General features: G+C 46.3%; 1 protein-coding gene across 1 annotated transcript in view; it reads right to left on the bottom strand.

The window, feature by feature from the left end:
- LOC146185797 (uncharacterized) overlaps nt 1-23,408 on the bottom strand; it is a 57,821-nt gene that overhangs the window by 16,515 nt on the left and 17,898 nt on the right. Inside the window, exons 5-12 of the mRNA XM_084606736.1 lie at nt 22,877-22,921; nt 6,677-6,764; nt 5,783-5,812; nt 4,544-4,689; nt 4,129-4,258; nt 3,226-3,354; nt 1,685-1,772; nt 725-879 (exon numbers count right to left, since the gene is read on the bottom strand). Of these exons, the coding sequence (XP_084462862.1) occupies nt 725-879; nt 1,685-1,772; nt 3,226-3,354; nt 4,129-4,258; nt 4,544-4,689; nt 5,783-5,812; nt 6,677-6,764; nt 22,877-22,921 (811 nt within the window). The remainder of the gene's footprint in view (nt 1-724; nt 880-1,684; nt 1,773-3,225; nt 3,355-4,128; nt 4,259-4,543; nt 4,690-5,782; nt 5,813-6,676; nt 6,765-22,876; nt 22,922-23,408) is intronic.

Raw genomic sequence — 23,408 nt, 5'->3', positions numbered from 1 at the left:
AGGTTTTCCCTGATTACTTCAGGTCAAATTCCCTGACGAGTGAAGAGGCTCAAAAATGTAGCTGCTGATGATAATGAGCACAGACAAATAATTCCCAACAAAAAGCTATTTATTAATGTATTCTGCAGTTTACAATAGTTAAAAGGCTGTCATCAGTGTTAATGGCTGTTAAGAAGTGAAAAGTTTACTGAAAATTAAAAGCGCAATGATGCCAGCATCAGTGCATGTTGGCTGGTAGCTTACGCTATCGCGTCATCGCGAAGGTGGGAGTGAAAACAGAGAAAGAGGTGCCGCAGTGGAGGGCTTCGGACCACCGCGCAACAGACGCTTTCGCCTCATCGTACTTTAGTGGTTAAAAGTGCCCCTATGGCATAAATAAAGCTGAAACCATAGAGTAAACTACTAAGTGCAAAAGCCATGCCTTTACTTTTAAGCCGAACCTAAACGTAGCCATGCAGATAGCTCTCGCGTAATTCCGGGTTTAACCACAAGCTAAACCACAGCTAATTTCTTTTTTTTTTTGGTTTTTGTTTTTTGAAGAATCACTTTTCGTTAAGTCCCACGGTAAAGATCCCTGCAGCCTTTCCTAAATTAATAAATAATTGTCAAGCTCGATGCAGCCAGCGTCCACTACGTGTAACATGCACTTGTCTTGCCAACCTGTCGCAAACGCTTCAGCAGCGTCCCCTACAACCCCATAGTGGTCAAGCCTGAGGACACTCACAGCTCTGGCTGGTCACCAGCTTCCTCCGCCTCTTCCTCTTCCTGGGCATGCTCAAGGTACTCGCGGAAGGGTCTCATCCGTGACTGTGCTTGCCTCCAGTGCGGTGGTGTCTCACTCCCCGATCGGCTCCCCTCGGGCGACGGCGTCCGGTAACGCTGCACATTTCAATATGGTTTCTATGTCACAAATAAAAAGCAAGAAACTTGAAGAGTTTACTGCTTGCAGAGTGTACATGTGCCTACAGAACAAGGTCACAAACTCCATGGCAGCAAAAGTTCTTGACAGCAGGCTATTTCAAATGACTTCTGATTTAGACATACCTAATAATACCTGAATGGCCCTTAAAACTTTAGTTACAACTCCTACAATGGTCTCTGCTAGATGAAACCTTTATTTTTTGACAGTGCGCATGTATCCTGGTTCTGCTGCGTCGAAGAAATTAGTGTTGACGTAACGCACGGGAGAAATGAGGTACGAAGAGGAGAGTTGCCATTTGTTACCCCGCATACCAGTAGCTTCCTTTATGCCCCTGATGTGAACTATCGATTGCGTTCACACTTTGCATACAAGGCATCACTCTGAGGTGCAGCGTACAGTCACCGATATATTCCTTTCCAAACCCTTCTGGCGACTAGTGCAACATTGTGCACCTCAGTTAGGGTCCCTGGAAATGCTTTTTTGGTGACTAGCCTTGATGAGCCGGCAACACTTCAACGACGAAAGCCGCACTAAGCACCTCAAACTACTATCACCAGGCCTCACACAAGCGTTGTAATCATATTGCAGCGTTTTCTCACGACCACAGAAGAAAAAAAGAAAAAATGTTGGGAGGAAGCTGCTCCCAAACAATCAGATGCACACCGAATGAAAACAGCTTCACATCAGCTCATTGGCGAAAGACACCACTGCTGCTCCTTTCTGAAACTTGCGCTTCGAAGGGTGCCACACTAGAACACTTACCATGAAGCCACGGCCCTTGATTTTGCGGCCTGAGCGAGACAGCTGAGGGCGCCGGCTGTAGAAGCCACCTGTCCTCCTACCTTGCTGCCTGCAAATGAGGCACACAGAAGACGTCGAGCTCGTCATCTCTTAACACGAAAAACAGTACTCCACCTTCAGGCGGGCATATGTCTACCACAGCGAAGAAACTTTGCACAGAGTGAACAAAGGGCACAGCCATGCCAGCTGTAACAGCATGCACACAAATATGTGTTGTACACTGCAACGATAGTCGTCTTTGCAAGTAACCATTTGTAAGTAATAATTTGGAAAACTGAAACAACAAACCAGCCCATGCCAGAGAAATGAACATTTATGCTGGTGATGATGGTGATAAAAATATCACCACGTGGGGTTGGGTTACTTGTTCTGATGAGCGAATAAAACATGCCATTACCCTTTCTCTCACACTGGACAGTAAAATCTCACTGCACGTTACCAGATTTGATTTCTTGGTTTGGGAAAGTTGTCCTGATATTCAGCCAGCAAATGCTGACTCGCCTTTGTATAAGTAAACGTGTGAGCATGAATAAATGTCTTCATACAAGCTGAACCAAATTTTGTAAATCTCTATGGCCTCAGATCAAAGCATTTCTTCGGATAATATAGTCTCCCCCTGCATTTTTTTGGCAAGTGTATCAACGAGGCTCTATTGAGTGCCATGCGGTGCTGGAGCTGACATTGTTTTGGAATTGCTGAAGAACACTTAAAAAAACTTGGTATTTGAAGATTAATCAATATCTGTTCAAGAAAGCCCTGAATTGCTGTCTTGAATGAACATTACTTGACTCATTTACAAAATTAAGGCACATGATGCACTATTCGAAAGGACACTCAGGACAACTCCATCCAATTTTTATTTTCAGTAAAAGTCAGTTGCTTGGCTCCTTGTCGATAGATTACATTCGTGTCTGATGGACAAGAAGACACAATGGCAGCTCAGAAAATTGAACAAGGAATAATTTTTGTACACCCATACTCTGCAACACTGTAATCGTTTGGAAGCAAACAATGGCACAACATAGCTTCATAAACCTGAAACCAAAAAAAAAAAAAAAACTAATTTTACCCATGAAAAGACTATGGTGAAAAAAACCTGTAACTTTATCAGTCTTTTCTAACTTGCACAAGCTCCATTTTCAATCAACACAGTCTCTTTTTTATTAGAATTCAATTACGTATTCATGCAGGCCAACTTATTTTCACAATTATTTTCACACAAGTTAACTGAACCTACTTACAAAACCATATTCTTCCACACAGCACACAACTAGGCGTACATCCACAGAAATACCAGACAAGGGCAGCACACTACAAAAGCCAATATTCGTTGACAGCAGTTCCAGTGTTGCCAAAAGTGGGCATTACTTTCACTCGTGGATCACTAGTTTCCCTGAAGCGCCCCATAGTCTACACAAGGTTGTGTTGTTGGCATCCAGTCAAAATGGCTGGCTTCCTTCACTAGCTCCTTCCCAAAAAAAGTTCCATTTATTCCAACTCACAAGTAGTTGGGTGCCGGCTCATCAGGCACACGCCGCATCAGGAAGTTGTTGGCAGGCACTTCCGGTATCTCCTCGGGTTTGATGAAGGAATCCTCTTCGGCCTGGTCTCCCGATGCATGCTTGTCCGCACTGCACGTTGTGAGAGGCAGTGGTACACACAGCTGAACAGTGTCCGAAAGAGGCTGAATCCACAACCCAAAGGTGCTACTACTCAGCCAAGGCATTTTGGAATATTCCAACGAATGCTGATCATTTAAAACAGTTTATTCAAAATCCATGGTATGTCTAAGTAGTCAAGGAAAAGCCCCAAGCAGAACTTGAGTCTGAGATGCCGCTCTCAAGAATCCTGCACCTTGAGGATTCCTACGTGGCCACTAGAGCACTGTTCTTCCATGACCCCTGCCAAGGAAGGCTAAAGCTGAGCAGCAGAGCTAGCAAAGAAAAACCACAGAGAGGAGTGTGGACTGGAAACCAAACATGGGTTAATCTCAACCCAACCGAAATTAAACAAAATGCGATCTCTCAAGTGAAGAGACGATGCAAAATGAAGGAAAATATAGCCAGTAGAAGCACGGAATCAGGTAGAAATGATGAAGCAGCGAGGTCAGGGGGAATAAGCACGGCCATGGCTGGCACAAGGAAACAAGTGGAGGTCACCGAGATGGGGTGGGTTCGACACCTGCTGCTACCAATTCCTCATCCGTTTCCCCAATGCAGTACAAGCTGTAGCCCAGCCTGGGCTTCAATAAACCCAGCTTTTCAAAGGATAACTGCTTAGGAACAAGCCGTTGCCGTCAGGTCCTATCAACCTGTGGTGAATGATTGTAACTGCATATGAATACTATAATGAATGAATGCCCTGGCCAGATAATAGCAAGCATTAGTAGAACACCATGCCCTCACCTGGTATCCCGCTTGCGGGACTTCTCCTTGTGGGACTTCTTGGAACGGTGCTTGTGGTGCTTGCGATGCTTGTGCTCTGAGCCCTCTTCCTCGCCCCCACTGCTGGACGCTGCCCGTTTGTGCTTTTTGTCTGCAGTTGTTGTTGCAGCAGCGGGAAGATTTGAATGTGCCTTAAACGGCTACAACAACATGCATGATATACAATGCAACACACTATAGGATGACCTATAAACCCAGAAATACCCTGTTTTTGAAGGGAAAAGCATGAGAACAAGAGGGAGAGTGGAAGAAGCCATAGCAAAACTTCGTCAGATGCTGAAAGCTGCCCCACCTGACACAGGTGCCCCAAGTGAATGATAAAATGTTCAAGAGAAATGGCAAATGGAAGCAACTCGGAAACCGTCTGCACACACACCTTTGTGCTTGCGCTTGAGCACTAGTTCTCCGCAGTTGGCAATGATAACAGGCTGGAGCGGGCAGCTGTTGCCGTCCACCGACTGGTTCTCCACCGCCTGCACCACTTCCTCACCCTTGATCACCTGCCCAAACACCACGTGCACCCTGCAAAGACAACAAAAAGCTTGCCCCATCAAAAACGTGTTGGGACTCCCAAGGTACAATCAGCAGCCAAAGATTACGGTACGAGGGTGTGCAGTAAAAAAAAATATTCAACAGCTAAGAAAGCTGACTCCATGGTGATGTTCCCAATGTCGTTTAAGTTAATGCGCCTGGTGTTTATCCATTAGCAACCATTTGGAGGTAGACAGCTCCAGCACTGGTCTGGCTGTGGTCAAGGTGTCAGCTAGTTGGGATGCTTCCCTCTCCCTAACATATGGTGTGTGTCCATCCAGCAACAATGTTTAGTTTGACCACTGAGCTTCACACTGCATTTTGCTTAAAGCCTGGTTAAACTGCTGTCGAGTCACAGCTGTAGACTGCAGCTGATACAACAGTCCCACATTTTCCATGCCCAACAATGACCACGCAGCCAGCGTGCAAAGCACATAGGGCCTAGCTAGATGAGTGGTCTTGCTGCAAAGCTCCTGTCGCACAAAACGCAGAGTGTCGCTCAAATGGCAAATGAACTATTAACATGACGACAGATTTTTTTTTCTTTCCATTTCCCAAACCCTATTTCCTAAGCACTTTAACCCCAGTTAAGCCAAGCACCAGGTGAGCATGGAAAGCCTGTACTAAGTGTATCACCAGTTGTTACCCTGTGGCACTGGGGAATAAACTCCGAACCGCCTGCATGCACGAACCGTTAACAGCTCTTAGCCCCCCACACGACTTTCAGACTGAGCCATAAAGAACACAATGCGGCAACAGGCGTGAGGAGTGCAACCGTGCTCATGAAGCTGCGGCATGCGGACCGATCACAGCAGGCCATCACGGCTAATCTCTCTGTAACAGCAGCCATTCATTGTAACAATTATTTCAGCAATTCGAATCCATGCAAAAAAAAAAAGTGAGATGTTTATCAGCTCAGGGACTGCCTACTAGCAAGACAAAAGCAAAAGGCCACCATGAGCCGTTTCTATTACTTTTTCCATCACGACCATTATCAGCTTGCTACGTCCACTGACTGCAGATGAGGGAGAGAAAACTAAATGAGGCAGCCACCTTCCAATGATCTTGAAAAAATAAGGCTTACCCATCAAGATGAGGAGTTGGCTGTGTGGTTCTGAAAACAAACAGAAAGGCATGCTAAGCAATGGGCTATGCATGAGAGATGCCGTAGTGGAGGGCTCCGGAAATTTCGACCACCTGGGGTTCTTCAATATGCAATGACATATTAAAGATATCTAGAAAAAAAAAAGGTTATAAAAGAGTGACCATGGCAAAATATACTTCCCGTGGAAAAATAACACTGTGGCACAGTCTACAGCATCTAGAGCCACAGATATGAAACGGCATCTGTGCAAGTGATAATACACCAGAAAAAAAAACTCATGAAAACAATGACTCCAAAAATGCTGAATATTTCTTAAGGCAATCGAAAGCACTGAACATCCTCCCTGCTGTAGTATTCATAGAAGCAACGTCGTTCATTATGTGAGAAGTTTCTTTCACAATTTATCGCTGCCAAAGTAGCTTTTCTTCTTGTGTGCCCTATAGCTAAAGTTATTCTGTGATATGGTCATGCAGTTTTAGGTAACATCCTGCAATCTGTGCACAACTTGTGGTTGCGAATGCTATTGTAGAAGTAATATGTTCATGCATTATTAGGAGAGTGTCAAATGTAACTTTTTTTGTGTCATGTACTTTTCCAGGAAGAATAAACTCCTTCTGACTAAGTTCTCAGACATATTTCGAAAATGGTACCGACGTGAAGTAACTACACGCGGCCGGAGGCTTCCTAAGGTATCAGAAGCTTTTAGCTTACATTCCTGCATTATGCCAAACTATTAAGCAATCACATTTTTATACCACTCATCTATCCTAGAAATTTTTGTTCTACCTGTTTGAAATTTTTTTGACCAAACGCATGCACATGAGCGTGGGACCAGGGCGAGAATGTGTGAGACAGGGCACTGCCAGCACTCACATGAAGAACTGTGAGCCATTAGTGTCCTTGCCCCGGTTGGCCATAGACAGCAGGTAGGGGCGGTCATGCTTCAGTTCAAAGCCCTCATCTGCATGGCGGTCATAAAGCAGAAGATGCCACATCAACACAAAACACTGCAGTCAGGCTATGCATTAGTCGAAAGGCGAAGCCAAAGTCCAAACCCCCAGCACATTTCTTTGTTTACAGTAATGCATGAGCAAGTAGCTGATCACGGGCGGGTTAAGGAACACATAACATACAATAAAAACGGATAGAAATATCAAAATTCAATTCTTGAAACTCGGTTTTAACCAAATTTCCAAAACTTTCCAAAACAAGCTGGCCATAGCCAGGTGGTGGTCGAGTGGAGTTGCACTCAAAGTCGAAAATTAACTAGGTAGCGAAGTCAAAGACGCAAGGAAGTAATGTGCAGATTGTATTGTTGAATTGCCTGGCAGCGCAGTTGTGCGATCTGAACTATTGCCCTCTGCAGATAAAGAAGCATTACCTCCTTGCCACCCACCTTCCAGTCAATCCCTAGTGACCAAGTACTAGTTAAGGTGCACAGCTAGTAATAAAGGCAATCCTGGTTTGAAATCGATCAGAGCAATCGCAGTTCGATGGAGCTACAATACAAAGACGCGCGTGTGCTGTGCAATGTCACGATACATTAAAGATTCCACATGATCGAAACTATATAAGAGCCTCCCGCCGTCTATCACTACCACCTTCCTCCCTTCCCTCAAGATGCAGCTGAGCTGTCCACCAAGAAGTGAGACAGTTACTTTTCTCTTCCACTCCCTTAAAACCAATTTTCATTCTCCTTAAAAATGGGGGGGAGGGGACACCTAAGGTAACTCACCATCTTTTGGAATTTTTTATATTTTGAGCTTAAAATATTTTCTTCATATCAGCCTTGTGAAGGGCAGTTTCAAGTCTCGCCGAGCAATGAAGTCACCCTAAATATGCCTACAAGGCCGACGGTCATAGCCCCCATCTGTAAAACGCAAAATTGAAATTTCTTGGCAGTAATGTAGGTGCATTAGAAGCCTGGGCAATGAACTAGGATCTTTGCACCCCTCCGAGTTCAAAGCGAGTTGTAACAAAGAAAACGAAGACTGTGTCATTTTTAGGCCGATGCATTTAACTCTTTCCTGCCCGCGGTAAAAGTGGTGGTTTTTGGGTGGTGTCATTATTACTTTTTTTTCTTTAATTAAACTCACTTGGTACAGGACTGTCTAGTATCACACTGCATGTAGAAGAGGAATTCCTCTTCACAATATTATTAGTGGCAATCAAAATATTTATAGAACAGGAGATGAAAAAAAAAACCAGAACAAAATTGAAGTTAGAAAAAAACACAAAAAAGCATCAGTTATATGTTTTTTACAACAAGGACCAATGCAACATTGCAGCAAATTCTAGCTTTCTGTGTACAGTATTCGCTGAGTTAGGAAAGAAAACAGTAGTCGAGGTAGACTACACCGAGGTTGACCCATGGCTGTCCTCTAGCGGAAAACACAACTTCCTGCATGACAGCGGCAAGCAATAGTGCCCAAAAGACATTGTCACCCTGCAGATAATAGTTGTGACCTTCAGAAGATCTCTTCTGATCAGCGCGCAGCAAAAGCACAACATTTCGGGGGCGAAAGGAAAATGTATCGGGGCATGGCTGTCGACGTTTTGGGTCGGTTTGACACAGTTTCGCTGTCAGTGCTAAAGTGTGAAGAGCTGAATTCGTCTTCCGAGTGATCACTGCTGCTGTTCGCATCCAAAGATGAGCTCTTCGATGCATCAACTTCGGCGGAAACGCGCTGTTTCCGCGCAGCAGGAGCGCGCGACATCGACGCCATGATGTAAACAAGATGAGCCGATCACCTGACTGTGGGGAAGATAGGAAAAATAAAACCAAAAGTAAAACTTCCTTTAAGGATGACACCACTTGTCAAGATGCGCTTTGAAAGCGGGAAAATTCGAATCGTGAGACCAGTGATTGCGGGCGAAATTAATCGGGGCATGGCTGTTGACATTCCGGGTCAGCTTGAAGCAGTTTCGCTGTCAGTGCTAAAGCCTGAAGACCCGAATTCGTCTTCAGTCATCAATGCTGCTGTTCGCATCCAAAAATGAACTCTCCGATGCGTCAACTTCTGCGGAACCACGCCTTTTCCACGCAGCAGGAGAGTGCGGCATCAACGCCACGATGTAAACAAGGAGCGCCGACCACCTGACTCTGGAGACCATCTGGACGGGCGCGGCCAAGGCGGAAAAAATAAAACCAAGAGCAAAACTGAAAGAAGGGTTCTTTTATTTCCCACCGGATGACGCCACTTGTCATGCAGCGCTTCGAAAGTGGAAAAATTTGAATTGTGAAACAATCGATACAGTGGAATCTCGTTGATACGATTCCCACGGGCTCCGACAATAAAAGCGTATTATCCGAAAATCGTATTATCCAAAACGGACTCCAAAAGATCGCGAATAATAGGGAACCAAAGCTGGAGTTTGCTCCGCGACGCCAGCGCTCGGTTTCCAGCGGAGCGGAGAGGAACTACAAAACCTACGCGCACCCGCACCCGCGCCCGCGCTGCGCGCGGCTGTCTGCGGAGTCTGCGCAGCCCGCTCGCTCGGGAGCGCGTGCTAAAGGCAGCCGCACGTGCACACGGAGCAGGAGAAGGAGAAAGGACGAGGGGGATGGTCGTGCGTCTGTGCGCGCAAAGCCGGCGCTCTTTGCCAGTGGTGTTTCTTATTTTTGCTTTTTTCTGTGCCCCGGCTGACAAAGAGGCTGGCTGGAGGCACGCTTTTTATCGGCGCTTTTGAAAGTGAGAAATTATGATTAATTGATCGCCGCGGACATTGTTTTCAAAGAGCGCTTGTTGGCAGGCTCAGACAAAAAAAAAAAAAAAAAAAGAACAACATGAATGCGAATTCGGTACTCGAAGGCAGAGGCAAGCGACAGGTATTTTGAAGGACTTGAGGCGGCACCTCTTGATGTCTCTGTCCATGTTGTTCAGAGAATGAAGGGTCCAGCCTTCTCGTTGAGAATTGATATGCGTGTACACAGCCACGAGTGCTCCGGGCACTGGTTGGGGAGCTTCCTTTCCATTTGTGACTGCTCACTTGAAAGGGGCCTATTCAACTCTTTGGGGACAGACATTTTAAGCGATGCTGCCGGCGCCATGGTGCCTGCTTTCGGCGCGTTTAGGACGCGTTCCCTACAAAGGTACAAAGCATGCCGCCTTACCCTTTGGTTCCTGCTGACAGCGGTCAGGGGAAGTTCGCTGCTGTGGCGCTGCCATCCGAAATCAATGGCTTATCTACCTTTAACGATGAGAGGTTTCTTAACGACCTGGATCACTGACGAGAAGCCGAGGCATGCCATTCTTTCGGCAGTTTCCTCTCTCTGTGAGACGAAGAGCAAGGAAATGCCTGACGACTTTTTATGCAGGCGCGGGACATCTCTCCAAGTAAACCTTTGTCTTCTTAATTCCACAGCTACGCTGTGCAATCCCTAGTTCAGTTATCTCCTCTACCGAATGCGCAGTTTTGAGCTCCCCAAGCAGGATCGCGTATGAGGATAGAACGATTGACGTATGTGTTTTCCCTTTATAAGCGCCGTGTGATGGCATTAATCACATAAATCTGTTTCTTGAGGCCGACTTGGTTCTGCGATGGCTGCTGCGGCACCGCCAGTTACAAACAGAGGTGCGAGATACGAGCGGTACGAGATACCTAAAAAAAAAAAAAAAGAAACGACGACCATCGTTTCAACACGAAAGAGAGAAAAACACTTTCACGAGTTTTGCGAAAAAGCGCGCCGTCACTTTTTTTATTCCATTTTTTTTTTCTTGCCCCCTCTGTTGGAGCGCGACGGCGGCCACAATGCGGCCGGAGGAGGAGAGGAACAACCGAGCGCGCGCGCGCAAACACGTGCTGGAGAGAAGCGCGGAGCAGACGACAGCATGCTTTTCTATGCGGCGGGGAGCAGACGACGCGGCCGCACAGAGCGGCGCAGCGCCCCCTGGCCCAGGTTTTCTCCCCTATACATACTTGGCACAGAACTTGCTTTTATTAAAGCACGTTAAAATAATCCATCACTTTGCGTTGCACTTTTTGCTTTTCGAGGTCCTGAAGAAAGCTTTTTTGGAACTCGTAGAAACGAGTAGCAGTTTCCTCACTCAGCTCCGCAGATGCGACAAAGCCACGAAGCCCATCCAAAGCTTGGAGTGCACTGTCAGTATTTAATGGCCGACGATCGCCGCTGCAATCTCCGGCGTCTTGGTTGTCATCGTCGTCGCTCTCCTCTTCAGCGGTAACATCTGCAATGATGTCTTGGACGGTGCGCAATTCGCATGTCGCCAGTTGGTCGTCCGCCGATACAAACTCTTCCGGAGACACGTCGACATCGAGGTCACCCCAGTCCGGGATGTCATCTCTGCGCTGTCAGCTCCATGTTCCTCCGTATTGCCAGATGCACAAAAAAAGCCACACTTCTTGAAGCAGTTGGCGATGGTGTCGGGTTTGACGCGATCCCATGACATCGCTAGAAAATGAATGGCATCAAGAAGATCCACCTTCAAGCTGGCATCTTTCCGGTCAATCCGGTCGGTCCGGGAAAAGACGAAGACGAAGACGAAAGAAGAAGGAAGCAGCTTTTGGTGCTCCGGAATATTTGGTTTTATCGAGTCCTCAGGGTCTCGTTTGCAAGTGCGTTTGCTCGGAGGGCCCCTGTCGTCTTCCAGGGACCCTCCGGGGACCTCTACTGGCGTCCGTCCACGCTGCAGCGATACTTTGCAACCTTCAGGGCTCAGCTGGCAGCCTGGGTAGGCCTGACAGTAGCTCGAACAACCATGGCTGACACGGGTGCTGTTGCTGGCAACGCTGGCATCTTTGCTGATTCTACCGCGAACCCTCCAGCCACAGCGGACTTTTCCGACAGTAAGGCTGACCTTCCGGACGTTACTGCTTTCTTGCAAGATTCTGCCCCGGAAGTGAATGCTGATTGCCATTCGCATTCGCCTTCGGAGACGAGTTTGACTCATCTGACTACCTTACCTGGCTTCTCCCAGCATCCTGCGGCCATTGAGCCGTCCACAGATCTTGATGAATTTCCGCTGGGTTCCGACGCTGCCATTTTGAGGGCACACGAGCAGCTGATTTCTACGATCAACGCCAGCAAAAGTAAGATTGGCCCTGGAGTTCGCGCTGTTCTCGTCTCCCTGGCTTCGTCTCTTAATGCACAGGCAATGCACTTTTTTGGTTGTGCTGTACGGGACAGGGAGCGTATCCGTTCTTTACATGACCAAATCTGTTCTCGAGACCGGGAAATAGAAGCTCTTAAGGCCCACAACGCGGAGCTTTCTTGTAGAACATCTGCTTGCGAAGTTAATCCGCTGAGGACTGGACGTAATGCTTCTCGGACCTTCGCAGCAACTTTGCGGGCCGCTCCAGATTCCGTGGCACCTCGCGAAGCAATTCGCAGATCCACGAATGGTATCCAGGACTTTATAAGGCCTCACGAGCATCATACTGTCGAACCTCACCAGATGGTCTTAACGTCTGCGGCCGCTACAAATCATGTGGGGCAGGAAGTTGCAACTCTGCTCAAGGCATCAATAGACCCAGAATCCGAGGGGATTGGCGCTCTCACCCTCCGGCCCACGCGTCGTGCCTTGGTAGTAACTTCCAAGGACCCAGGAGATCTTGAGCGTTTGAGGGCAGCCATCACCCGCATTGAGGCCACCAATGCCTCAATTAAAGTCCGGGTTCCTGCGAGGAGGAACCCGCACGTTCGGCTATCAGGTGTTGACCCGGACGTCCTCCCGGATGACTTGGTGGCGGTCGTCAACCGCAGGAACCCCGGATTATGCCTCGATCCAGAAACATGCAAGGTCAGACTTTCTTTTACTCAGCGATCTGGGCAGCGAGTGCACATCATTGAGGTCGACCCTCCCGCCTTCTCCCGACTTCGCGCCGCACGTAGGGTCACGATCGGTTGGACTTCAGTAGAAGTCCAAGAGGATCTACATGTGCCTTTGTGTACCTTTTGTGCACAGTACGGTCATGCCCTTCGAGCTTGTACACAAAAAACTTCCCCGGATAAGGCGTGTTGTACTCGATGCTCCGGTTCGCACCCCCTTGCACAGTGTCCCAGATCGATTAAGGACCCAAACGTAAAATGCGCCCCATGCGCAACGGCAGGTCGCCCTTGTGCGCATCCTGCTGGTGACGTCACCTGCACTATCTTGCAGGATCGAGAGGCTCGAATACGGGCTAGAACCAACTATGGCTTTTAGGACCACGGCTACCCCTCGTCCCAACCTTAATGTTAATTTCTTACAAGTAAATTTGGATCACACACGCTGCGCGACTGCCCCCATGGTTAAATGCATTCAAGATAATGACATCACAGTAACTGCTGTCTGCGATCCATACATTACCCCTAAAAAAGAATTTGCAGGAATTCCTCCTTCATTTCATAAAATTTACTGTACTGAAAATCCCCGCTGCGTTGTATTGCTCCACAATCCTAATTTTGATGTTTTTCCTACTTTCATTTCACCTGAGCTTGTTGCCATTTTGTGTTCGACATCGACTTATCAATTTCTTTTCATAGCAGTATATATACCACCTCGCGCAGATATCGAAAGCTTTCTTGCTTTACTGGCAACTTGTGTACAGACTTCACCTACAGATAATATTATCATTTGTGGTGACTTTAACGCAAAAAACATCCTTTGGGGCGGAAGTGTTACGGACCTGAGAGGAACTCACGTTCAAGCATTTGCTGCATCCAATAACTTGGTTGTTATTAATAATCCAAATTCCTTGCCAACATATGAAACTCCGTACGCTTCAAGTTGGATTGACATCACATTGGCTTCCCCAAACTTACTAAGCGAGGCTTATTTTTGGGACGTTTTGCCAGATTCATCCCTTTCAGAGCACAGATTTATTTCTTTTTCTTTCATTTCTCAACCTTCATCACAGTTTAAGAGGCTTACTAGAGCCAGCTCATGTCGCTTAATTTCCCAGTTAGCGTCTCTGAATTGGTTTCAGCATTTTTACAATCATCAGATCTATTCAGCGCCTGCCCTAGATAGCGTCCTTTCAAAATTTAATCAGATATTTATCAAACTCTACAACGAAAACCTACGTTCTGTTAAATCTACATTTCCTGAGGGATCTGTTTGGTGGTCGGTTGATTTGCGCATGGAGCGCTCACGTGTTCGGGCTCTTCGACGTCGTTTTCAACGTATTTCCGATCCTACACAGAGAATTTACCACCGCTCAATTTATTATAAAGCTCTTGCTGTCTATAGAGCTAACATCAGGCGTACACACGACAATTATGTAAAGGAACTTTGCTCAAATGCTACAAGGAAATTCCTTTTTGGCAAACCATACAAGTATGCTTTTGGAAAGCTCAGGACTCCTTCAATAATTCCTATGCTGAGATACCCTGACGGTACCTATACAGAGACGTTTCAAGACACTATAAAGCTTCTGATGAATACGCATATCGCTGCGGACGATTCTTCTTTAGATCTACCTTTACATACTCACGTTAGGGATGATATTAAGCAGCCTTATAATAACTCGATCCAGGATCCACCGTTCACTCTCGAAGAAATTGAGGCTGTTATAACTTCAATGGATTTAACGTCTTCTGCTGGCCCCGATCTTATCTCTCCTCGTTTTGTCGTTTCCTTGTTTAATGCTCATCCCTTCTTCTTTTCCTCAATTTTCAATTCTTCTCTGTTTTTGGGTCACTTCCCACAACCATGGAAAATAGGCAGAGTTATTTTTATTCCCAAACCCAACAGACCACCGGACCTTCCGAGCTCATACCGCCCGATTTGTATTAATTCTTCGTTTGGTAAAGTACTCGAGCGCTTACTTTATGGTCGACTGTACTACTTTTTATCAAATAATAACTTGCTTCACAGGAATCAGTATGGTTTCACTCACGGCCGAAATTCTGTCCAGGCCATTTATAAATTACGTGAATTATTACAGGACTACAAACAACAGAAGCACCCTGTGGTTTTAATTTCTCTGGACTTTAAAGGTGCATTTGATAGTGTTTGGCACCCTTTAATCTTGCGTTTTCTAAGGCAGCATCGATGTCCAAAAAATATATATTCCCTTATAGCTTCCTTCTTAGATGACCGGCATTTAACATATCAATCTCCTTCTTGTTCTATTTCGGCTCCTTCTACTCTTGGTAGTCCGCAAGGTTCACCTCTTTCCCCATTACTTTGGAACATTGTCCTTTATGACCTCCTAAATATATCTCTCCCTTCCCCAATTCACATTCAGGCATATGCCGACGACACCATTATCCTTGTACCTGGTAAGACAAGTCGCGAGTTATCTACAAGGGCAACCAGCGTTCTGACTTTAGTCCAGCAATGGTGCACCGAAAATCGTGTTCAGTTAAACGCACAAAAATGCTCTTATGTTTTGTTTCATAATGGAGTACCAGCATTACATAAGCGTAAACCCACCATCCGTCTTGGAACTCACAGCCTTAAGTGCGAGCCAACTATCAAATTATTAGGGGTCGTTTTTGATTCGTACCTTACCTTTATTCCCCATGTAAATCACTTGCAAATTAAAACTTTGGCCTCTACCACTAAGCTCCTTAATTGGTTTAATTTACACTTTCGCGTTTCACCTTCTCATTTGCGTCAACTTTATCACCAAGTCATTCTCCCCTCGATTACGTATGCTGCCCCTGCATGGTGGTATCACTGTCCTCTTTCTAGACTAAGAGATCGCGTCCTATCACTACAGCGAATACCACTCCTCGCTCTTACTGGCGCCTACGCTACCACGCGAACAGCCGCACTTTGCGTGCTTGCAAATGTTGTTCCGTTGCCTATTCATCTAGACCAGTTATGTGCCGAGTTCAAGCTTTTTACACTCCGGCAACCTATAGTTTATGGCAACGTTACATACAACCCTGCTGAAATACAACCATTGTTCAATCCCTGGGCTGATCATCCCTCAATCAAGTTTAAATTTCATTTTATTAAACTCACCTACCAGGAAGCCATGTTTTGTTCTTCCCAACGCGCACTGCATATCTATACTGATGGGTCCTTCACACTTCACTCCGCGGGCGCAGCTTTTGTAGTACTTAACTCAACCCAAAACATACTATTTGTTCATCGCCTTTCTTTGCAGCCACCTTCCAGTGCGTATGAAGCGGAACTTGTAGCCTTTAATTCTGCGGTTGAATATGCTCTTAACAACCCTCCCACTATGCCTATTCATTTCTATACAGATTCTCTGTCTCTGCTCTCTGCCATCTCTTCAGTAAATTCGTTTAACCCCACAATTCTTACCATTAAAAAGAACCTGTCGCGCTTATCGTCTCTCGCTCAATTCATGTTATTCCATATCCGGGGCCACTCCGGCATTTATGGCAATGAGTTAGCCGACCAAGCAGCTGGTACCGCAGGACAGTACGGCTGTTTACATCCTTCTACTCTTTCAAAACGTTATGTCCGTTCACGCTTACATCGTTCTTCCCTTGTTTTGTGGAGCACATATTGGCGCGAAAATAATGGCGGCACAGAATTATTTAATTGGATACCCGATACCCTCAATATACCACGCATTTGTCCGCCCCGTAATGCGATTACAACTCTAATTACAGGGCATGGCAGATTTCCTTTTTATTTTAAAAAAGTACGTCTATCCTCCTCTTCACTTTGTTCCTGTGGCAAGATGTGTAATGACGTCCGTCACTACTTCCAAGACTGCTCCCTTACTGCTCCTTTTGTTTCTCGCCTGAAGTCTTTTTGCTCATCAGATATAACAACGTCTCAATACCCGACGTTGCTTCGAAATCCTGTCGCTTGTGCAATTTTAATTCAAATGGTTAAACACATAAGCAGCACTATACCTGACTATTGTCGCTGACATCATTCTGTTAAGTAAACTATTTGCTTGTTATTTCGCATTCTTTAAATTATTATGCCGCAGGGTTTATTTTTCTACGTATCTCCTCTGAAAGGTTACCTATGCGTTTTCTTTTTCTTTTTATTTCTGTCCTAATAATTTATATATATATGTATATATATATTCTTTTCAAAACATGCGTTCCAATTATGTACGTAATCATTTAGAGTTGATTTCCTTCTCTCTAATATTTTCCTTGAATTCTTTGTTTTTCTTCTCAGGTACCCTTTATTTCTTTTTTTTTTTTTTCTTTTTTTTTTTTTTACTGGCTGCCTTATTCCTTGGGTGCAATTTTGACCTGTTTCCTGTTGTGGCGTGCACGCTGCTGCTGCCAACAGCCCATCTCTGGCTCTACAAGCACCAGTGGATTTCCGTTAGATCCGTACTGTACTTGAGACTGGGGATGAGGGACTCCTCGGAGTTTCCTGCCGACCCCCAACCACGCTCAGTACAGAGGAGGAAGATTGCTCTTCCTTTCAGCCTGTCTGATACGGACACGCCCACGTGCCTGCATGGAGGCGCCTATGGCTGTAGTGCGCAGGTCACTTATGCCTACTGGATCACGTTTCTACGTGTCCATTGGTATTTCGTCGTGGCGTGCCCTTCGATGCCGCCAACTCTCCATCTTGGTTTTTACAAGCACCAGCGGATGACCTGCTGATCCTGTGCTTGAGCCTGATGGTGGTGGGGGCGAGGGTCTCGTCGGAGGGTCCTGAAGACCCCCTGCCACGCTCTGCACAGGGGAGGGCTCCGTGCTCCTGTGTTGAGCAGAGTGCTTAAGGCATGCCTTTCAGTTTTCCTGGATGTGCTCGTGACTGCAGGCACTCTTGCCTACAGAGCCAGGTCCGTATGGGCAGCATGCATACTGCTATGAAATGAGTAGAGTTATTTTTTGTTCTCTTGTTCCTCTGTGATATCTGAAATTTTACTTATTTTGCCTTTTCTGCTGCGGTTGTCACACGAGTCCGGTATAGTGGTGCTGTAATTTTTTTTTTATTATTATTATTATTTTTTATTATTTTTTTTTTTTTTTATATATGAACCTTCCTCCATCGTTTCTCTTACCCGTGCATTTTGCGGTTGATATAATCTGGCATAGTGACGGACGTCTTTTCGCATCAGACTAGATTTAATAATTTTTTTCTCTCTCTTAATGTTTTATCTAGGTTTTGCCATTCTTTCTCATCCCCTACCTCTTGTCTGTGGTGTCGGAAGTTAATTTTTTTTTTCTTTTGCTTGATTCTTCTATTCCTAACATCAGTATTTTCTCTCTTTAATTCGTGGACCAACGATTACAATGCCGTAGGAGACAGCAATTCTCTATTGTTCACCCGATTTTATTTCTTTGTTGGGGACTGTCCTGTTTACTTTTCTACCCCAGTCTCTCTTTTTTTTATGCTTTGAGTTTCGTACGTCTGCCTCTCTCCCCGTATTGTTTTGTCATTTTGCGTGATGGTGGTTTTGCTGCTGTTCTTTCTGGTTCTGGTTCGTGTTTTGTTTCACTTGCAGGTCTGGATGCTACCTTCTGGGGTTTTCCTTTTATTCTTCTTAAACCAGCGTGGACCACCTTTCGACATGGACTTCGTCTTTTTATTTTTTTTTTTTTTTAATACCTTCTATCGCTTTTAAAAAGTTTTTTTTTTTATCTCGAGCTGCTGCTCGTTTTTATTTATTTTTAATTGGTTTAAGCCTGGCAAAGCTTTTGCTGGTCCAGGCTCCCCCTCAATTTTTTTATGTTTTTTTTTTCTCAGTTCGAGGGGGCGAATAAAATGGTAAAATGGTCAATCTTGGCCAAAAAGCGTCTGACCAACAAGCTCCTAAAGTGAAATTTCACGTTTCTAATGATTCCTGCATCTAGGGGCTGCAAGTGGCTGGTGCAGTTGGGCGGCAGGAAAATTACTCTGACGTTTTGCAGCCACGAAGTATCGACAGGGTGCGCGGCACAACTGTCGAGAAATAGAAGAATTCTACGGTTCTCGGCACGCATCCGGGCATCCAGATGGGTGAGGAACTTTGTGAAAAGGGCTCCGGTCATCCATGCCTTCCTATTCGCTTTGTAAATGACAGGAAGGCGTGGGTTACGCGAGAAGCAGCGTGGCTTCCAGAACTTGCCAATGACGGTAGGCTTGAGCTTCTCGGTTCCATCAGCGTTGCAGCACAACAATACGGTGACTCTTTCTTTGCTTTTTTTTTCCACCTTGACACGTCTCACCTTTCATACTGAGACTTTTCTCGGGCTGGAGGTTGATGAACAACTCAGCTTCATCTGCGTTGAACACGTCCCTTGGCTGGTATTGAGCAATCACCGCCGGCAGAGTCGAAAGCCAGTTGGAGACCTGATCTTGGTCGGCAGACTTCCCTTCGCCGGAAACGGTTTTATACGACAGGCCATGTCGTGTTTTAAAACGATGGAGCCACCCGCCCGAAGCTTTAAAACCTTCAATGCCCAACGAGAGTGCAATCTCATCAGCTTTCTCACGAACAACTGTCCCGTCCACGTTCACGCCCGCCGCCCTTACTTCCCTGAACCACGCCAGTAGAACCTCTTCCATCTTGCCATGCTGGGCGCCCCTTGTTTGCTTCATGGCGGCGCCGAAGACTTGAATGTTTTTCCGAATTTATTCTCGCTTGCCGACGATCGTGTTCAGCGTGGAGACAGGCAAACAAAGTTCGCGTGCCAGGTCGACACGTTTCTTCTGCGGATTGTCATCGACTTTTACGAGAATATCAAGTTTTTCTTTCAGCGATAACACTTTACGGTTCCTAGACATGGTGAAGCGCACGGGTGAAACGCGGCACCAAAACAAAAGAAACGATAAGTGCGAAGTGCAAGCTGAACGCTCGGAAAACCAAAATGGCAACGAGAAATGGCAAACACAAAGCCAACAAAGCCTACAGCATCATCAATGCATGCGCCAATCACTGCTTCTTGGTCACGTGATTTTACCGTGATTACTATGTCTTAGGATAGATGGCGCTAAAAACCTTTGGTGCGCTTCGGCGCTTTTGTTGTGCGAGCTTGCGAAAATGGCTCCCAGAGGCCGCCACACTGCTGCAGACGCTGTGCTGAGGCACGGCCGGACTCGAGCCGAACCGAGCCAGGCCAAGCCTCGAGCATACGAAGCGCATGCCGTCGCGTATTCAGTTCGCCGTGCCTGTAGTTTCGTTCAATGCGATAATTTCAGTAGCTCTGCCCACCCTCTGCAAAGGACTGGCTCTGATGTCATCATCATAGCTGGAGAGATGATTCCTACACGTGTCTAGCAAAGGTCATGTCCAACATCGAAAATCGGCCACGAGCGCTAGGGGAGTTACGACCACTGCAGCTACTGTCAGATCCCGCTAGGACACTTTTGCCGCCTCCTGGCGCGAAGATCGAAACTGCGCGAGATTTACGGAAGACGTTTCCACGATCGTACAGTTGAATCCCGCTATAACGAAATTCACGGTGCACGAAAAAAAATTCGTTCTCGCGGAACTTCGTTATCGCAAAAATTTGACGTGAACCGCAGAAAGAATTGCCCAAGCAGCAGCAGCAAAGGCGTTTAATGCCAAAAATCTGTAAGCTTGGTTTGCTTACGCTTCACGGCGAGCCACGCCGTCACGCGATTTTCGCACTCGGTCAGTAAACCCATTGCAACATCGTCGTCTCGGACAGCGACGAAATTCCTGATGACATCAAAAGCGTCCATCACCTGTACGGCGGTTGCCGCAGCCGGCGCTTCCTGTACGTCGTCGTCTTCTTCATCGGAAGAGTCCTTATCATTCCGGGCAGCTTTTATGATCTGCTCATCACTCACATCTTCGTGAACAACAACACAAGCGTCAGCGCCGATGTATTCGTCGAGCTCGAGATTAGGCGGCACGGTTCCTATTTCTCCCAGCGTTTTCCAGGCGGCCGCGATCCCCGGAGCCGGTGACGCCTCTTCGTCGTCGTCTGTAACGCCTGGTGTTAGGCCAGCAGAGTGTACGGGTCGACCTTCGGCAAATCCGGCGTGCCTGAAACAGTTCACAATTACTGAGCGCCCCAGTGTGCTCCAGGCAGCAGACATAATCTGCAGTGCCACGTACAAGTCCACCTTCGTGTCTCGGCCGGTTTCAGTGTTAAAAAGCAGCCGCTGAATTAACCTCCCGCGGTAAGCGCGCTTCAGGCTAAGAATCACGCCCTGATCGAGAGGCTGTAAGACAGACGTGCAATTGGGAGGGAAAAACCTCAGCTCCGTGTTAGTGAGCTTGACTTCGTCGGAGTGATGCGCTGAACAATTGTCCAAAAGCAAGCAAACTTTACGGCCCTGCCGCTTCATGTCGCGGTCGAATGCCATCATCCACTCGGTGAAAATAGCGCGGGTCATCCATGACTTGTTGTTCGCCTTGTACTGCACAGGTAGGCTACGAGTTCCCTTAAAACAGCGCGGCTTGGCACTTTTGCCTATGACTAACGGCGGACGCTTGTCCGAGCCATCCATGTTTGTGCAAAGCAGCACTGTGATGCGTTTTTTGCTGTGTTTGCCGCCGTGACAGCGCTGCCCCTTGAAGTCGAGCGTCCTAGCCGGCAACATCTCGTAGAATAGCCCGGTCTCGTCGGCGTTGTAAATGTCTGCAGGCGCGAAGTTGCTTAAAATTCCGGCCATGTTACTCGCCTTCCAAGCAGCTGCTCCGTCCACGTCTGCTGATATTGACTCGCCGCACAACACTTTTCCAACGATGTTATGGCGGGCCTTGAAACGGTTTAGCCAGCCAATGCTGGCTTTAAAATCATCAATGCCAAGTAGGCATGCATAGTTCAAGGCTTTCTGCTGGACGATGCTTCCGGACAGGGGGACGTTGCTGGCTCGTGCTTCCACAAACCACGCATGCACTGCTTTGTCCAACTCTTCATGGAGGGGCCGCGTCACCTTTTTGTGCTTCGAGGATGTGCCTGAAGCAAGTGCCATTCTCACGCTGTCCTTATTGCCTAGAATCGTTGACAGCGAACTTGCAGGAATTCCGAAGTCTTCAGCAATTGCCGCTTTCTTCCTTCCGCTTTCTGCTTGGGCGATTATTAGAGCTCTTTGCTCAAGGGAAAGAGTTTTGCGTTTTTTCACTTGCGTTGCCATCGTGTCCTGCGGATGAAAACTCGTCGTTGTCGAAGAGAAAGGCAGCGAGTGAACAACGCGACCACGACACAAAGCCAAAATGACGGAACTGCAATCACGTGATTTCATGCTTAATGTGGCTTTGGATTTGACTTGGACTTCTCGCCAATAAAACTAGTTTCGGTTTCGATTTTGAACCCGAAAATTTCGTTGAAGCGGAAACGCTCTGCAAAAATGGTTCGTTGTGCAGAGAAATTTAGGCTATTAATTCTTATAGGATACTCGCGGGGAATAAAAAATTATTCGTTGTCGCGGAAATTTCGTTGTGGCGGGATTCAACTGTATTATCCAAACCGACGTGGAAATACGATCGTATTAGCCGTACAAAAATGCATTACCTCTATCGGGCATCGGCCGGGAACGAAAAAAAAAACGTATTATGCCGAAAAGCGTATTTAGCCGAATCGTATAAACGAGATTTCACTGTAGTGGGTTATCGAGAGGAATAGTTGCGGGCAGGAAAGAGTTAAGTTAAACCATTACAATATATATCTAAGGTTTTCAAATATTCTACTTTATTTCACACAACCAAAGCTGCACGTGGGCTGAGAGCATTTCCGGAGTACAGGGTTTCAGATTATTTTCGACACGTTTGGGCTCTCTAAAACGCACCAACACTGCACAGCCTATTGGAGTTTTTCAATTTTCTCTACCATCAAAATCTGCAGGCTGCAGCCACAACCTGAACCACGGACTATGCACCCAGTAGGCGGATGAGAAAGCCAGTTATGCACAGCGGGAGTAATTAAAGGAGAAAAATTTCAGTTATGCAGCAGGCCAGTTCAGAATCAGCACACATAAAACAGTAATGATCAGTCAAACGACTGAATTTTCAGACTTATGAACGGTTCTACATACAGCCCGTACTACGCCAACATAGCACACATACCGCTGAAAAGATTTGTAGCAACCATCAATTGTACACAAGTCACAAGTTGACCCGAACGAAGTTCAACCAGCTAAACGTTCGCGTCAAGTTTTAAGAGCAGACTGATGAGAATTTTTACAAAGTTAAAATTCACTACATTAAGTATGCACCATTACACAAGCAGACAACTCTCAAAAGCAATTCCTCAATAATGCATGATGAACTGACCTTTGAAGGTTCCTCCGTAGATGGATTCCCCGCCGCTTCCGTTACCTGGCAACATCAACAGAAAGAATGAGAACAGCCATGAGTCAGCAAAGGCAATCAACAAAGAAAAATCTTTGCTCTCTCTCTCTCTCTCTCTCAGCCAGTAGTTTTCTGGATGAAAATGTAGCGTGAACCAATCTAACAAAAACTAAATACATAAAAACAAAAGATCCTGGGTTGAGATTTTTGTCTGGTTCTGTTGTTAGATGGGAGATCAGCCACTTGATCCAGAAGCTCACCGTCTACACTGTGTTGCTGAATGAATGTGTTACAATAACCTGTAGTAGGGACAACAGACACATACATTCAAACCCCCTTTTAACAATACTGGTATTAACAATATATCGGATATAACAATGGGCAGCCGCTGCACCGTCAGGTTTGCCATGTGTTCTATGGTCAAATAAACCGCTTACTACTATGGTGTCATATTATATTATTGGTTATAACAATAAAATATGGTCACTGAAAGTCCACAAAAATGCAAAAACAC

This window comes from Amblyomma maculatum, chromosome 6 (assembly GCF_055883805.1).
Source record: "Amblyomma maculatum isolate TAMU_Amacu chromosome 6, ASM5588380v1, whole genome shotgun sequence".
In the NCBI taxonomy this organism is placed as follows: Eukaryota; Metazoa; Arthropoda; class Arachnida; order Ixodida; family Ixodidae; genus Amblyomma; species Amblyomma maculatum.
This window is presented reverse-complemented; position numbering and strand designations above follow the sequence as displayed.